Source organism: Rhinoraja longicauda, chromosome 13, assembly GCF_053455715.1.
Source record: "Rhinoraja longicauda isolate Sanriku21f chromosome 13, sRhiLon1.1, whole genome shotgun sequence".
In the NCBI taxonomy this organism is placed as follows: Eukaryota; Metazoa; Chordata; class Chondrichthyes; order Rajiformes; family Arhynchobatidae; genus Rhinoraja; species Rhinoraja longicauda.
In genome coordinates this window covers 52470245-52488992 of record NC_135965.1, presented here as the reverse complement: position 1 = coordinate 52488992, position 18748 = coordinate 52470245, and the positions used below count along the sequence as shown (strand labels likewise).

General features: G+C 45.0%; 1 protein-coding gene across 1 annotated transcript in view; it reads right to left on the bottom strand.

The window, feature by feature from the left end:
* The window catches only part of lekr1 (Leucine-, glutamate- and lysine-rich protein 1), a 118023-nt gene that overhangs the window by 62753 nt on the left and 36522 nt on the right, over nt 1-18748 (bottom strand). The window contains exons 3-5 of the mRNA XM_078410106.1: nt 10016-10230; nt 6135-6254; nt 5440-5615 (exon numbers count right to left, since the gene is read on the bottom strand). Coding sequence (XP_078266232.1) covers nt 5440-5615; nt 6135-6254; nt 10016-10230 — 511 coding nt within the window. The remainder of the gene's footprint in view (nt 1-5439; nt 5616-6134; nt 6255-10015; nt 10231-18748) is intronic.

Sequence of the window (18748 nt, the reverse complement as noted above, 5' to 3'; positions counted from 1 at the left end):
CCCCCAATACCATGTGCTCTAATTTTGCCCACCAATCTCCTATGTGGGACCTTGTCAAAGTCTTTCTGAAAGTCGAGGTACACCACATCCACCAGCTCTCCCCTGTCAATTTTCCTAGTTACACCCTCAAAAAATCCCTGGAGATTAATCAAGCATGATTTCCCCTTCGTAAATCCATGTTGACTCGGAACGATCCTGTTACTGCTATCCAAATGCTCCGCAACTTCGTCTTTTATAATTGACTCCAGCATCTTCCCCATCACTGACCAGATGGAAGGTGAGATGTTTTCACAAGTTGGAGAATACCATACACGGGTCCTAACCACAAGATTAGACCGATACGTAGTCATTTTCTTCTCACAGATGGTGTTTTCTGCAATTCACTGCCCCAGCAGGCGATGGAGGCTAGAATCATTATAAATACTTGGCAAATATACAATAGATCGATGAATAGAGGGGTATGGAGAAATGGCATATAACAGGGGTTGAGGCCAGCAATAATCAGCCACGATCATATTAAATGAAGGAGACAATTTGAAGGGACTGATGGCTTACTCCTGCTTCTGTTTTCTTATGTTCTTGTGATACTGACCTAATGAAAGCAAATGGTGGACAAAAGTTTGGAATGGATGTAATGCGTTGAAAGGCCTGGTTCTGTGCTGTACGGGTCTATAACGCCAAATGTGTGCCAATATGCATAAATGTTCAACAACTAACAGTTGATTATAAGTCAGTAAATGAGTGGTGATTATATTACAATAATTAATTTTTTTCAAGTGAGTATTTTCAATCTGTACACATTAAATACATAAAGAAATAAAACTGGAAAATGCTGGAAGCATTCAAGAGGCCAAGCTGCATCATGGACAGAGAAACAAACAGTCAGTATTTTAGGTCAAGGGTCTTCATTTTAAGTTGCAGAGAGGAGGAAAGTGGAGGGAATACTGGTAATGTTTGTTAAAGGGTACAGATCAGAGTTGTCAAGGTAATGAAACAAAAGCCCAACAGGATGCAGGAGGTCTGGAAAAAAAACAGTTGTTGGAAATTTTCAGATTTTTTCATCAACCACAGTGGAGAGGCTGAAAACAGAACTAAAAGCAGAAAATTCTTCACAATATTCATAGCACATATTTAAAAGTGTATGAGTTTATGTGCTGTTCTGAGAATATTTTTATTCATACGCTCACACTATCAGTCTCCTCGAAATTACCCAAACCTATTATTCTGCATACTAAACTATGTCTACAGATTTAGAAGCACTCATCTAAATTCAGGTAAGTGTTGGATGGCTCAGCCTGTATCAAGGTAATTGTAGCCTCAAATTGCTATTACATCTTCCTTGCAATAAAAGGAATGGTACATAAAATTTTGCAATCAACAGTTCACCAAGTTAAACAACTGCAACATCAGAGAGCATTTACTGTGATTTAGGACATTACTACTGAAGAGCACAGAGACATAAGCAGTAAATTAAGGTGATGAACCTAATAAAGAAAGGAATTCTGTTAGTCAATCTGGAATCAATAACAGAATAATTTGCATTTACAGTACACATTTAGCCCATTCGATCTATACTGCCCCAACAGAACCATTTATATATTCCAGCTCCTGCTGGGAAAGTTACATTGAGTGCTCATCCTTCCTTTGTCCCGCCCCCCTGACATCAGTCTGAAGAAGGCTCTCGACCCGAAACGTCGCCCATTCCTTCTCTCCTGAGATGCTGCCTGACCTGCTGAGTTAATCCAGCATTTTGTGAATAAAAACCTTCGTTGAGTACTCATCTACAGTCTTTTTAAACGTGGTGGGATTTCTACATTGATCCCCTACAGACTGAGTTTTAGACACCTGAACACTCTTTGGAGAAAGAATTCCTCAACATTTCTCCAATCACCTTTGTGATAACATCAAACCATGTCCCCTAGTAATTTAAGGCTTCTGCTAAGGAAATGATGTCTGAAGAAGGATCCGACCCAAAACATCACCATAATCCATGTTCTCCGGAGATGCTGCCTGACCCGCTGAGCTACTCCAGCATTTTGTGTCTTTCCAAAACTATGTCCTTCCTGTTCGTTTCTTCTCAGACTGTCATAATAATGGCCGCTTTGATTAAATCTTCCCTTATTTTTTACAAACAACACAACCACAGCCACAAACTAGCTCTCCTAAGCTCTGGTATCATCTGCATATATCTCCTCGGTACCTTCTTCACCAGTGCTATTCTTCCAATAGTGTGGTGACCAGAATTGTACAGATAATTTTAGTTGTGATCTAACTATTGTTTTTGTAGAATCCCACGTTAATGTTCTTGCTCCCCACTTCTTATCATCTTTTTTATTCAACACATGAGTGGTCGCAGGCCTGTTCCATACTGTACTTGTCTCATAAATGCACTTCATTGAACATCATCAGCAAAAGACCATCAGCTATTTTTGCTTAGTCTCACATCATTCAGACGTTTTTAGGGCACAACAGAAATAAGATAAACTTATTTAATCTTCCTCACTTCTATAACAGGCAGCTCGATATCTGTTGACTGAAACTCAACATTATGATTTTAACAACCCTTAACATAATATGTCGAGGAAGGAACTGCAGATGCTGGTTTATACCGAAGATAGACACAAAATGTAGGAGTAGCTCAAGGGGTCAGGCAGCATCTTTGGAGAAAAGGAATAGGTGACATTTCGGGTTGAGACCCTTCTTCAGACCCTAACTCTGAAGTCTGAAGAAGGGCCACGACCCAAATCGTTGCCTATTCCTTTCCTCCAAAGATGCCGCCTGACCCGCTGAATTACTCCAGCATTTTGTGTCTATCTACATAATATCATCACACAACTGAAAGCATCCACTAGAGAAAGAACTGGTACTTAAGACTATTGTCCATGGATGCTCTATTGCAGATGACATTGCAGCAGCCACACTGTCCACAGTGCTCTGATGTTTCTCAACGTAGTCACGTATACTGGCACAGATGGAGCTGCTTGGATTTTTTCCTTTGTTCACTACTTTTAACATTTTCAAATGCCTAAAATACATAGTTGATTTTCAAATATCAGATCTGGTTTGCAATTTAGTCTAAAGATGACTTAATAACAATGACGTGATAAAATCAGACCGTTTAATGGATGAGTTATGGGCCTGTAATTTTGTTTTTATAGTGTATGACCTCAATGTGAGGGAGGGAAGGAGGGAGGGAGGCAGGGAGGGAAGGAGGGAGGGAAAGTTACAGCATAAAAACAGGCCCTTTGGCCCACAATGTTCATACTGACCATCACTCGTCCATTCACACGTTCAAACTTATCCAACTTTCTCATCCACTCCCAACACACAAGCGGCAATTTACAGAGGCCAAATAACCTACAAACTCACACATCGTTGGGATTAGTTACACACGGTGCGGGGGGAGGAGAGGGGAAGTTTTGTTGCCTCCATCACAGTGAGGGGGTGTTTGGAGTCACTGTGATGGATGTTTGTGTTGGGGTCGTGTGTCCTGTGTTCTTTTCTTTTTTGCTGTGTCTTGTGACTGCTGAAATTTCGTTCGGTGTTTGTGCCGAGTGACAATAAAGTTTTGTTATGTTATGTTGGAGGTAACCAGAGCACCCTAGGGAAACCCATGCAGTCACAGGGAGAATGGGCAAACTCCATACTAACAGCACCCGAGGTCAGGATCTAACCCAGGTCTCTGATGCTTTGAGACAACGGCTCGACCAGCTATGCCACTGTGCCATCCATTACACACGACATTGACAGTCCTGCTGAAGTTGTCTCTAAAATGTTCTCCACTAGCACCTCCAGTTGCTGCCAGTTTTAATGAACAACAGCATGAACCTCCAGCAAAACCAAGCAAAGTGATAAAAATGGTATTGTCAGTGTGATTATAACTTGTGATCCAATTTACAGTCGTGAACATGGACCCTGCTTGTTTCCCACTGGCGCTCTGGTCACCAGGTCAAAGACCCGATCTGAAAATTGAGGCAGGCAGACACAAGCGACATGTTTCAAATCTGTTTGCTTGATTAGCTCTACTGCTTCTCTACTTTTAGATGCAAACACGGCACAGGGACTTGAAATCATCTTGATGTTGTGTACCATTGACAACGTTTAACAAGTTCTGATTTAAGTGAAAAATATCAATGGAATAAAAGTCATAAGGAACAACATAGCTTCATTCTGTGTAGGAAGGAACTGAAGATGCTGGTTTAAACTGAAGATAGACATTAAAAAGCTGGGTCTGACCACTACGAGACTACAAAAAGCGACGGTCTCAACCCAAAACGTCACCTATTCCTTTTCTCCAGAGATGCTGCCTGACCTGTTGAGTTACTGAGTTTGGGCCCATATCTGAGGAAGGATGTGCTGGCTCTGGAGGGTCCAGAGGAGGTTTACAAGAATGATCCCAGGTATCACAAAAAGCTGGAGTAACTCAGCAGGTCAGGCAGCATCTCAGGAGAGAAGGAATGGGTGACGTTTCGGGTCGAGACCCTTCTTCAGACTGGCGTCAGGGGATGGGGTGGGACAAAGAAAGGATATAGGTGGAGACAGGAAGACAGTGGGAGAACTGGGAAGGGGGAGGGAAAGAGAGGGACAGAGGAGCTATCTAAAGTTAGAGAAATCAATGTTCATACCGCTGGGCTGTAACCTGCCCAAGCGAAATATGAGGTGCTGTTCCTCCAATTTGCAGTGGGCCTCACTATGACAATGGAGGAGGCCCATGACAGAAAGGTCAGACTGGGAGTGGGAGGGGGAGTTGAAATGCTGACCCACTGGGAGATCAGGCTCATACTTTGCTTGGGATTAGAGGCCCAGTGCCGACATAGAAAAGGGAGAGTCAAGAACAAGAGGTCATAACCTCAGAATTAAAGGACCTTCTTTTAGGAAGGAGATGAGGAGAAATTTATTTAGTCAGAGGGTGGTGAATCTGTGGAATTCTTTGCCACAGAAGGGATATTTTTAAGGCAGAGATAGATAGATTCTTGATGTGTACAGGTGTCAGAGGTTATGGGGAGAAAGCAGGAGAATGGGGTTAGGAGGGAGAGATAGGCCAGCCACGATTGAATGGCAGAGTAGACGATGGGCTGAATGGCCTAATTGTACTCCTATTCCTTATGACTCCAGCTTTTTCTGTATGACTTCATTTTGAATGTACTTCATAATAACTTTCTTTAAGCAAATACAAAATGTAATTATGAATTCGGTGCAGGGTTTTCATCTCACAACGTATTAGCTAATTTTGCAAGTTCAATACAAAAACATTGCCTGATTGAAGAAAAATGATTAAATCAGCACCTGCACAGGGAACTCTCAAGGGTATATTTTCGAAATTAAAATGATCAATTTGAGTCCAAGTTTTGTTAAATTCATTTCACTAATAAAAATTGGTGTATAAAAAATGCTGACCATTTTTTTCTGTTTTTGAACCAATAACAACATCGCACTCACCCAACTGTACAGAACTGTTTGTGACCTTCAGGCAGCGTGCCAGCGTTTTGCTGAAGGGGTCCCATATCGCCAAATTGCCCCTTACGCCGTCCTTAAGCTTTGCTAGCTCAATCCTTATTCCATGAAGGGAAGAGGCAGCTTGCTCCACAACGTGTCCTTGCTGCTTTGTTCTTTCCCTGCGAAATATGATATTGATTCAGATCAAAGGAGGATTCCTTTCTGTTAATTTACTTAGGCCAGATTTTAACGTGGTGCTAATTTAAACTCAATCGCATAAACTCGAAGCAAACCTAAATACCAGTATGTTTAAAGTGAAAAGCTGGGCTGCATCGATATAACAAAAATATATGTCCATGAACTCACACGATTACTTTGCCTTCACTAAGGAAACTGCTGCTTTTAATTACTTGTGCTGATGCCATGAGCGTGCAATGTGTCACCTGTTTTGTTTGATCCTCTTTATCCACTGGAAACCAAAAGAATCTGCATGCTTGCTGGGACATTATAATTGTTTGAAAGCTTCAAAACAGCCAGACAGTTGTTAACCATCTGCTGCCTTTTTCCTACCATGCTATCCTGATTATTTATTCACATGCCATGGATTCTTCAGGCAACACAATGGTACAGTGGACTTCAGTCGTGTTTTAATTTCCCATATTTTAATAATTGCACGCAGTTTTACAGATTTTTATTACCTGAAAAGTTTTAGTTGGCTCTGTGCTTCCATTAGCTGGTCTGAACTGACCTCCGTTTTCAGGAGCGTGTCCTCCAGTTCTTTCTGTTTGGCTGCAAGTTGTCCACTCATGACGTTCAATCTGAAAAATGTGACAGTAAAACACCAGGAAAGATAGAGAACGATGCAATAACATTCTGAACAAAATGTATGTCAATGTTTTAAAAACTAAACTTAAATATCACTTAAACTAACTAATCCTCTACCCCCTCTTTCTACCACACATTTCTCCCACCAGGCCTGTCACCTTGCTCCTTCCCTCCTTCTCATTCCTGAATACCCCATTTCCCATTTTATCCACTGTCTCCCCTGACCCTGACAACCCATATCCTTCCCTCCATCTTTTCACTCTTCTTATCTAACACCCTTTTGTCTCCCTTTTCACCTCCAGCTTTCATCGCTTACTGTCCGTCTTCCGATTAAACCCCCCACCCGTATCCAATTATCATTTGCCAGGTAGACACAAAATGCTGGAATAACTCAGCAGGTCAGGCAGCATCTTGGGAGAGAAGGAATGGGTGACGTTTCGGGTCGAGACCCTTCTTTAGACTCCAGCATTTTGTGTCTACCTTCGATTTAAACCAGCATCTGCAGGGTTTTGTTCCTATCATTTGCCAGGCCCACACCCACTGCTCCTTTCCAGCTTTCTCCCCCTTACTCCAATAAATCTGAAAAAGGGTCCTAACCTGAAATGTCACCTGTCCATTCCTTCCACAGATGCTGCCTGACCTGCCGACTTCCTCCAGTAAGTGTTTAGCTTACAATTTTGTGAGTGCCTTCAGTGACAAACTTCTTAAAAGCACTGATTCACGCTTTTTCACACCATGTTGTATGACAGATAACGATAGCCTCCTAAATTGACTGCAATTTCATGTGTATCTGGCACTTTGGAGTCACAAAGTCACAGAGTGAAACAGCATGGAAACAGGACCTTCGGCCCATCGTGTCAACATGGACTTTCATTTACATTAGAGTGGAAGTCCTTGGGATCCAAGGCAAGTTGGCAAATTGGATCTGAGGTTGGCTTGGCTACCAGAGAGAAAGGTTCATGGTGGAAGATTTACATTGTAAATAGAAGCCTCTTCTAATTAGATTCTTGTGCCACAGGAATCAGTGCCAGTACCTTCACTGTTTATCAAACACGTTAATAATTTGGAAATTAATGTTGAAAGTATGATCAGTAACTGCAGATGACATGAAAATTGATGGTGTTATTGACAGTGAGGAGGTTGATGTATTTATTTAGTCAGAGTAAAATCTTACTAACTCACTGCTTATTTTTATCCAAAATATTATCTGTTGTCATTTAGAAATGCTTTGACCGATCTGGCTTTGTGACTACAATGCTGTACACATATTCCCCAATAAATGCTTCTTTAAATGCAGTGCAAACTAATGGTTAAATATGACAAACCCAGAATTATATTTGCCAGTTACCAAATACTTAGTAGAAACATTAAAAAAATAATGAGAGAGTCAATGGCATGATTTGTCTTTCCCAAATAAATTGCAGCATTAATGGCAATTATGATACAGAATACAGAACACAACGTGCTGGTGTAACTCAGTGGGTCAGGCAGCATCTCTAGAGGGAAAAGATAAGTGATGTTTTGGGTCATCGCCCTTTTTTAGATGAGAGTACGGCGAGAAATCTGGAAAAGAGATGGGGGTGGGACAAAGCTTGGTAAGTGATAGGTGGATAGAGGCGAGGGTGGTTTGAATGACAGATAGGTGGACAAAAGCTAGAGATGAAACGGAGACAAAAGGGAGAGGAGAGAGAAGAGGTGAAAAATGTGAAACCAGAGGAAGGAATGTTGATGGAAGGGGACATGGGGGGGAAGGGGACATGGGGGGGAGTGCAAGGGGACATGGGGGGGAGGGGAGAGCAAGGGGACATGGGGGGGGAAGGGGACATGGGGGGGAGGGGAGTGCAAGGGGACATGGGGGGGGAAGGGGAGTGCAAGGGGACATGGGGGGGAAGGGGACATGGGGGGGAGGGGATATGGGGGGGAAGGGGAGTGCAAGGGGACATGGGGGGAAGGGGACATGGGGGGAAGGGGTTGCAAGGGGACATGGGGGGGAAGGGGACATGGGGGGGGAAGGGGACATGGGGGGGAAGGGGAGTGCATGGGGACATGGGGGGGAGGGGAGTGCAAGTGGACATGGGGGGAAGGGGACATGGGGGGAAGGGGAGTGCAAGGGGACATGGGGGGGGAAGGGGACATGGGGGGGAAGGGGACATGGGGGGGGAAGGGGACATGGGGGGGAAGGGGGTGCAAGGGGACATGGGGGGGGAAGGGGACATGGGGGGAAGGGGACATGGGGGGAGGGGAGTGCAAGGGGACATGGGGGGGAGGGGACATGGGGGGAGTGCAAGGGGACATGGGGGAGGGGAGTGCAAGGGGAGTGCAAGGGGACATGGGGGGGAAGGGGACATGGGGGGGAAGGGGGTGCAAGGGGACATGGGGGGAAGGGGACATGGGGGGGAGGGGACATGGGGGAGGGGAGTGCAAGGGGACATGGGGGGGAAGGGGACATGGGGGGAAGGGGGGTGCAAGGGGACATGGGGGGGGGGAGGGGACATGGGGGGGAGGGGACATGGGGGGGAGGGGACATGGGGGGAAGGGGACATGGGGGGGAAGGGGACATGGGGGGGAAGGGGACATGGGGGGAAGGGGACATGGGGGGAAGGGGACATGGGGGGAAGGGGACATGGGGGGGAAGGGGACATGGGGGGAAGGGGAGTGCAAGGGGACATGGGGGAAGGGGACATGGGGGTGAAGGGGGCATGGGGGGGAAGGGGACATGGGGGGGGAAGGGGACATGGGGGTGAAGGGGGCATGGGGGGGAAGGGGACATGGGGGGAGAAGGGGAGTGCAAGGGGACATGGGGGGAAGGGGACATGGGGGGGAAGGGGACATGGGGGGGAAGGGGACATGGGGGAAGGGGACATGGGGGAAGGGGACATGGGGGGAAGGGGACATGGGGGAAGGGGACATGGGGGAAGGGGACATGGGGGGAAGGGGAGTGCAAGGGGACATGGGGGGGAAGGGGACATGGGGGGGAAGGAGACATGGGGAAGGGGACATGGGGGGAGAAGGGGAGTGCAAGAAATGGATCTTTGTCTCCTTTTGTCCCCTTTTCATCTCTAGCCTCTATCCACACATCACCTTTTCATCTCTAGCCTCTATCCACACATCACCAATCTCAAATTCCCCTCACCTGTCTCGACCCGAAACGTTGCCTATCCGTGTACTCCAGAGATGCTGCCTAATCCGCTGAGTTACTCCAGCACTTTGTGTTCTGCATCAGATTCCAGCATCTGTAGTGTCTTGTGTCTCCATGGTACAGAATATATTCTGGGCAAGAGACAATGCACAAGTTTTGCTGAAAGGGAAAAATTAAAACTATACATTCTAATGTATTGATCATTAGAGCAGAACAATTTTTTTTAACGTTAAAAGATAGTCGAAAAGATATAAAATTATGAGAGGCATATATACAGTATAGGGTAGACAGTCAGAACCATTTTTCTTGAGAGGAAATGTCAAAAGACTAGAGAGCATGGCGTTTAGGTGAGGAGGCAAAGCTTAAAGGGGATGTGCGGGGAGTGGTGAGTGCCTGGAGCATGCTGCCAGAGATGGTGGTGGAGCAAACATCATAGTGGCAGTTACGAGAGGTACATAGATATTTAGGGAATGAAGGCATATGGGTCACATGCAGGCAGAGATTAGTTTAACTTGGCATCATGTTCGGCACAGACGTTATGACCCAAAGGACCTGTCCTGTGCTGTACTATGCTATATTCTTTGTTCAAAAATATGGTGCAACCTTTGTACCAACCGTTCTTTCTTCTCGTTGTTATCATTTTTCAGCTGTTCCACACACTGGTTTATTGAATAAAGCTCTCCTTGCAATTTTTTTTCCCGGACAACACTGTCACGGTAATATTCCAATTCTGCTTCCATTGCTTTTACTTTTTCTTCCATTAATTTGAATTCGTGATGTATCAGGTAACTAACTCCACAATATTTACAAATGGTCTCATTCTGTGGCATCTAAAGTAAGGAAAGAACAGTATAACACAAATTACCATCAGGATACATAAGTGGCACTGTTTAGGAAAAAAACTGCAGATGCTGGTTAAAATCAAAGGTAGACACACAATGATGGAGTAATTCAGCAGGTCAGGCAGCATCTCATGAGAGAAGGAATGGGTAACGTTTCGGGTCGAGACCCTTCTTCAGAAGTGGCACTGTTTATGTACATGAAGTTTTTCAATATATTTCCCACATAATGAACAAACTCTATTTATAACATTACCTCAGAAAGTATAGGTGCACCTGTTAATAAACAAGCCTCTGTAACATTTACATTATAAGGTTCAGTAGCAGTTCAGTGGTTAAGTTACTGGACTAGCTGCCAGATTCCTGGACCTTTTATCTAGTGATTGGAGGTCAAACTGCAGCCAATGCAGCTGGAGAATTCAAATACAAATAAATTAAACAATCTGGAATTTTAAAGAAAGCTAATTTTTATAACGGCAGACATGAAACTACTACATTGCTGTAAAAACTTATCTGATTTGTTAATGTCCTTCAGAGAAAAGAATCTGCTTTCTTTATTCACCCAGGGCTATATGTGATTACTGGACCAGTAATGTCTCTTAATTGGGACGATTTGGATAGACAATAATTGCCAGCAATGTGCCTGCAGGAAACAGTCAAGTGTCTGCACTACTTCCATAGAACAAGTCAGGGTCACCTCAATCTGAGGTTTGCAGGCTGACTCTGCTAAAACATGTCACATATGACAGTGATGCCCAGTGCCACATTGTGGAAGTCAGGAAAACAACCAGTGAGGTGGGGAACTGTTTTTTTTGGCAAATGCAACTTTTGCATTCTTACTGAAGGAGCATCTGACTGTACACAATGCTTCTAAAAGTGTGGCCGTTCATCGGGGGCAATTATGCCTACCCTGGTGACTCAGTGATAATTTGCTGTCACAAATGCCACATGTTTCATTAGATAAAATTCCTTTAGGCATATATTTCTTTATGACATCGGGATCAAGGCACGTTTTGCTTTTTGTAGGATTTCTGCTGGTATTTCTGTTCACTTCATTACGAGCAACATCCTGAAAATACCCTGCGGAGGTGATGACTATGGTGCCAATTTGAGTCAGTGTACTTGTGGTTTGTCTTCTCGAGGGCTGTATGCCACTCTGCCTTTGACCTTTAAATAACATTCCATTTCAGTTTTCAGTGATATTAATAACTTTTCTTTCCGTGAGACAACGACAGTTATGAATTTGGTCAATGTGGTTGCAAATGTTGCCAGAAACAGAGTTTGGACACTCTATTGCCATTTGGGTGAGGTGGAAGACCAATAATAAAGATCTAGGGGGTCACAAATCATCTCACAAAACGTACAACCTTATTGGCAATAGTCACATAGAAATAAGGGCACGTTTTATCAATCCAATTATCATCTTCACAGAGCCTGTGTTTTGGGTGTTGTACCAACACATTTCTCGGCCTATTTAAGTGGCACAATTCCTCAACAAACAGTATTGTGCCACCCTGTATAAGTTATGAACTTATCATGACATTTGATGTCTTCTTATGCTCTCATCCGCACTTGATTAGTTTGTTGTGTTGTCCTCCACTAGCTCTCTTCCCTTATCCAACTTCATGGCACTTTTTGATGCTATCGTTAGATATAGGACAGTCAATTCATCTCCACCAGTATCTTCTTTTCATTCCATGCACGGTGACCCCTGAATGAAAAGGATATATTTATGGACCCTCCCGTTCCTTATTTATATGTTGCCACTTGGATCCCACCCAATGGATTCAATATCCAAAAGTCAAAGCTGCAGAAATGGCAGTATTTATGAAGAAACATTTTTCTTTCAGGTCGATGGGCTTTTAAAATTTTTCATTCAGTGAATATTTTCAACATTTTCTATTACTATTTCATAAATCTAGCAACCACAGTATTTCTCTTCAGCATTAGGTTTAAGTGCACGTGTGCCGATGAGATGATGATTATTTCTATACCATTAGCCCCAAATCCACTACCAGCCACCTCTCCATGTACCATTTACATGAATCGATGCTCCCTTATCTAGAAATCTTGATTAATTACCCTAGTCTTCATAGCATTCATAGCATTAACCCAATGAGTCTGAACTAAGATCCCGACCCAAAATGTTGCCTATCCTTTCCCTCCACAGATTTTGCCTGACCTGCTGAGTTACTCCAGCAATTTGTTATTGTTATTGATGGAACCTCCAAGAGCCAGTGTACTCCTTAAAACCCCATCATTCAAAAAAGCTCATTAAGCTTAGCACAGGCTGCATGTGGAATATCAAACTGCTTCTAGTCAAGGAAATTAATGGTCCTATATTTAAAAAAATGTTAATTTACTTGAAAATATTGATTCAATTTATGTCGGATTTCTTAGGCTTTTAAGCATTCCCAAAGTAATTAGAAAACTGCTTGCCTTCAAAGGAGGTTGAAGTCTGCTCTACCCAGAGGTCAGCCAAACACACAAACAGCACATCTTACTTCCACAAACTCTCTCACAGACCCATGAAGTAAATGTCTTCCTTGCACATCCATCAACACTTCCATAATGCAAAATATGATTGTTTAAATGTTAAGAGCCCCAACCAGTAAATCTGTTCAGTCAGAGAGTTGTGAATCTGTGGAATTCTCTGCCTCAGAAGGCAGTGGAGGCCAATTCTCTGAATGCTTTCAAGAGAGCTAGATAGAGCTCTTAAGGATGGCGGAGTCAGGGGGTATGGGGAGAAGGCAGGAACGGGGTACTGATTGAGAATGATCAGCCATGATCGCATTGAATGGCGGTGCTGGCTTGAGGGGGCGAATGGCCTCCTCCTGCACCTATTGTCTATTGTCAAAGTTTAAAAAATGTTTAGCGTATCCTTCTTATTAGTACATTTTAATTTGCTTCTGTGACGATTGTCTTTTTTTCCCATTCGCCCACAACCACATCATCTGATTGTAACTGCGTACACCACTCCCTGTTAAATCAGGAATCTTTGGCTGAGTGCAAAGGTAAATTGGCCGACACAGATGGATACATGGCATTCTTCAAGGAAACACAGGAATGTTCCCAATGACCCAGCCAAATCACCTCTCTCAATCAATGACTTTGAAATAAACTATTTGGGCAAGTATTTTGGTGTGGCCGTGGGCCATTGATTTGTAGACTTTGACTGTTGTGCTTATCATTATCATTACAGTGATTATAATTCAAAAGTATTTTATTGGCTGAGAAACCAATAGTGCTGTCTGATGCCATTGTTATATCTGGGGCTGTCAGTTCATTACCACCAATATCTTCTTTGTCATTCCATGCACAGTCACCTGAGACGTCAGAACCATTGATGTCTCTTAATTGGGACAATTTGGATGGACAATAATTGCCAGCAATGTGCGAGAAATGCTCCCTGCAGGAAACAAGTCAAGTGCCTCCACTGCTTGCACAGAACAAGTCAGGGTCACCTCAATCTGAGAAACCTTTGCAGGCTGACTCTGCTAAAACATGTCACGTATGGCACTGCAGCTCATTACCAGGTTGCAAAATACAATACAATACAATACAATACGATCTATCTTTATTGTCATTGTACAAGGGTACAACGAGATTGGGAATGTGCCTCCCATATGATGCAATAAATTAATTAGCTAGTCAGTATTAATTTAAACAACCCAATGAAACAAATTAGAACAGTTTTAAAACAGTATAAAGTGCAAGTAGGTCTGTGCCGGTTCACTATGCGATGTGACCATCCGGCTCAGCAGGACCAGTTCATAGCAGCTATGGCCCTGGGGATGAAGCTGTTCCTGAGTCTGGAGGTGCGGACGTAGAAGGCCTTGTATCGTCTGCCCGATGGTAGAAGTTCGAACAGACTGTTGCAGGGGTGTGAAGAGTCTTTGTGGATGCTGGTGGCTTTTCTGAGGCATCGTGTGTTGTAGATGCCCTCCAAGGCTGGTAGCTGTGTTCCGATGGTCCTCTGAGCTCTATGGACTACCCGCTGAAGAGCTTTCCTCTCTGCCTCCGTGCAGCTGAGGTACCACACAGGGATGCCATGTGTTAGGATGCTCTCTATGGTGCAGCGGTAGAATGTCGTCAGCAGCTGATGGGGCAGACCAGACTTCTTCAGTGTTCTTAGGTAGAACAGTCGTTGCTGTGCCTTCTTGACCAGCGCAGCAGTGTTATTTGACCATGTTAGGTCCTCCGAAATGTGAGTGCCCAGAAACTTGAAGCTGGACACTCTCTCCACACTGTCCCCGTTGATAAAGATCGGGGCGTATTCCCCATTATGTGACCTACGGAGGTTGATGATCAGCTCCTTGGTCTTGGTGGTATTTAGGGACAGGTTGTTATCCGAGCACCAGTCCGCCATGTTCTGCACCTCCGCTCTGTATTTTATTTCATCACCGTTGGTGATCAGCCCGATCACCGTTGTGTCGTCTGCAAACTTGACAATGGTGTTGGTGTCGAATGCAGGAACACAGTCGTGTGTGAAGAGGGAGTAGAGCATGGGGCTCAGAACACAGCCCTGTGGTGTGCCGGTACTCAGGGTGATAGTGGAGGACAGGTGCGGGCCCATTCTCACTGCCTGCGGTCGCTCCAGCAGGAAGTCCAGGATCCAGTCACATAACGACGAGCTGAGGCCTAGCTGGTGGAGTTTGGTGATGAGCTTGGTGGGGATGACCGTGTTGAAGGCAGAGCTACAGTCAATGAATTGCATCCTCACGTACGTGCCCTGTCTCTCCAGGTGAGTCAGGACATTGTGAAGAGCCAGAGAGATGGCGTCCTCTGTGGATCTGTTTGCCCTGCATGCAAATTGATGTGGGTCCAGTGAGTCAGGGATGTTGGATTTGATGTGTGAGAGGACCAGCCTTTCAAAGCACTTCATGACTATCGGAGTTAGGGCAACCGGACGGTAGTCGTTCAGGTTGGTGATCTTGGCTTTTTTCGGCACCGGCACTATGGTAGCCAACTTCAGGCACTTGGGGACCTTAGCCAGAGATAGTGACAGGTTAAAGATCCTGGTGAATACCTCAGCCAGCTGTTCAGCACAGACCTTAAGTACCCTTCCTTGAACTCCATCGGGGCCTGCAGCCTTGCGTGGGTTGACCCTTGGCAGAGCGCGTTGTACTTCCTGTGTGCTCAGTTGCAAGACCAGTCCCTCCGCCTCGGCTGTGGTTCTTCCACTCAAGGTGGTGTTGCCAGTTTTGAAGCGGGCAAAGAAGGTGTTTAGCTCATTGGTTAGTGTCATATCGCTGTGGGGGCAGGCAGGGCTGCTCTTGTAGCCAGTGATGTCCCTGACACCCTGCCACATGCTTCTGGTGTCCGTGGTGTTGAAGTGGTCTTCCACCCGTTGCCTGTGGGTGTCTTTGGCCCTTTTAATACCTTTGTTCAGGCTTGATCTGGCAACACTGTATGCTGAAGTGTCACCAGATTTAAAGGTATTGTTGCGTGCCCTCAACAGGTTCTGTACCTCCTTGTTCATCCATTGTTGCGTGCCCTCAACAGGTTCTGTACCTCCTTGTTCATCCAGGGTTTCCAGTTTGGGTACATCTTTGTTTCCTTGTCCTCCGTGACATTCTCCACACAGCAGTTGATGTAGGAGAGCACAGTGGATGTGTACTCCTACAAGTCTACCTCTGAACCGCAGGTCGCCTGTAGTGACAAGAAATCTCAACCAATGAGCAAAGAAACCTTTTATTTCTTTTGACAAATATAACTTTTTCATTCATACTTGGAAGGAGGATTTGACTGCACATAAGGCTTCTGAAATGCTGGCACTCATCCTCGCCCCGGCACCCCAATGGTAATTTCCTGCCACAAATTCCACCTGTTTTACTGGTTGGCATTTCTTTAATTTTTATTTCTTTATGGTCTGATGAACATGGCAATATTTTGCTTTTTGCAGGAATTCTGCTGGCATTTAAATCGCATAGGATCTATACATCAGGAGGTGCAGATCCAGAGCCAGCAACATTATGGGGGACCCCTACCACCCCAGCAACGGACTGTTCCAGCTGCTACGGTCAGGCAAACGCCTCCGCTGTCACGCTGTGAAAACAGAGAGGATGAGACGGAGTTTCTTCCCACAGGCCATCAGCACTGTTAACTCTTATATCACCAGGGACTCATTTACTGTATTAATTTATTTCTTGTGTTGTGTCTTTTAAAAAATATATATATTTCTATTCTGTTTTGTAGTTTAGCACAATCCGCAGGTGTTGCCACTTTCATTTCACTGCACATCTTGTATGTGTATGTGACAAATAAAGTTGACTTGACTTGACTTGGCTTGATGCTGGAGTAACCCAGCAGGTCAGGCAGCATCTAAGAGAGAAGGAATGGGTAACGTTTCGGGTCGAGACCCTTCTTTAGACTGATTGGTTGGTTAAGGGGACTGAGCGAAGGTATCGAGCGAAATGATCGCTGAGCCTGCGTTTCGCTCAACACCTTCGTTCAGTCCGCCTGTCTCCACATATATCCTTTCTTTGTCCCGCCCCCCTGACATCAGTCTGAAGAAGGGTCTCGACCCGAAACATCACCCATTCCTTCTCTCCTAGATGCTGCCTGACCTGCTGAGTTACTCCAGCATTTTGTGATACCTTTGATTTGTACCAACATCTGCAGTTATTTCCCTACTAAAACAGGTGGTATTGTAGATTGAAGATGGTTATCAAGTATTACAATGGGATCTTGATCAGATGGGTAAGTGGGCCGAGAAATGGCTAATGGAGTTTAATGTGGATAAGAGTGCATTTCGGGAAGTCAGACCAGGGAGACCTTCACAGTGAATTGTAGGCCCCTGGAGAGTGTATAAAAGTAGAGGCATCCAGGAGGATAGGTACACAGTTCCCTGAAGGTTTCATCACAGGTAGATAGCAAGATTTATGAGGTTGTTGCCAGGACTCAGGACTATAAAGAGAGGATGGGTAGACTAGGACTTTATTTTTTGGAGTGCAGGAGGCTGAGGGGTGAATACAAAGGTGAATAAAATCATGAGAAATAGATAGGATGAATGCACAGAATCTATTTCCCAATGCAGGGATTTCAAGAACTGTTGTTGTTGTTCGTCCTTCGGGTTGGAAGATGACCATGACTTCACTTTCAGTTGGAGGATTGGTGACTGTGGGTCCGGAAGTGACTGGTGAGGCCAATCCGGGCCTGGAAGGCACGCCCACACGGAGGACACAAGTGGATGGGTGCTGCAGTGGAAGTGGAGGTAGCTTGGGCCTTGCGCCAAGAACTAGAGGGCTTAGCTTTAAAGTGAGGAACAGAGGTTGGTGGGTAAATGGAACGAGCTGCCAGAAGTAGTGGAAGCAGGGTCAATAACAACATTTAAAAGACATTAGGGCAGATATATGGATAGGAAAGGTTTACAGGGATATGCAGGCTAATGGGACTACCTTAGATGGAACATCTTGGTTGGCATGGACAACTTGAGCCAGCTGTTTCCATGCTGTAAGACACTATTTCTGGCCATTTCATTGTGAGGACCTTCCTGACATCACCCAGGGGCAGTGATGACCCGGATGCCAACTTAAGTTAGTCGACTTGTGGCTTGTTTTGCAGAGGGTTGTATACACCTCTGCCTTTGACCTTTAAATAACATTCCATTTCAGTTTTCAATGGTATTAATAACGTATTTAGCTGCGAGACACTGACAGTTAGATTTAGGTCAACATGGATGAAAGTATTGCTAGAAACAGAGTTTGGACACCCTGTCACTAACACATCATTTGGGTGAGCTGGACAACAACGAGACAGCACTGGTATTCACATTTTTATTCCGCAAAAAAGTAAAGCCTTATTAACCGATAAGGTCTGATATAACTGAAGCATAACCACCCCGCTTTTGTATTCAATTCCTCGTTAACTTATCCATTTGCTTAATGGAGTCATACAGTGTGGAAACAGGCCCTTTGTCCCAACCTGCCCACACCGTCCAACATGCCCCATCTACACTAGTCCCACCTGCCCACACCGACCAACATGCCCCAACCACACTAGTCCCACCCGCCCACACCGACCAACATGCCCCATCCACACTAGTCACACCTACCCACACCGACCAACATGCCCCAACCACACTAGTCCCACCCGCCCACACCGACCAACATGCCCCATCCACACTAGTCCCACCTGCCCACACCGACCAACATGCCCCATCTACACTACTCTCACCTGCCCACACCGACCAACATGACCCATCAACACTAGTCCCACCTGCCCACACCGACCAACATGCCCCATCTACACTAGTCCCACCTGCCCACACCGACCAACATGCCCCATCCACACTAGTCCCATCTGCCCACACCGACCAACATGCCCCATCTACACTAGTCCCATCTGTCTATGTATGGCCTATATCCCTCTAAACCTATCCTATCCATGTACATGTCGAAATGTTTCTTAAATGTTGTGATAGCACCTGCCTTATCTACCTCCTCTGGCAGCTGATTCCTTATACCTACCACCCTTTGTGTAAAAGAGTAGGCCCTCGGGTTCCTAT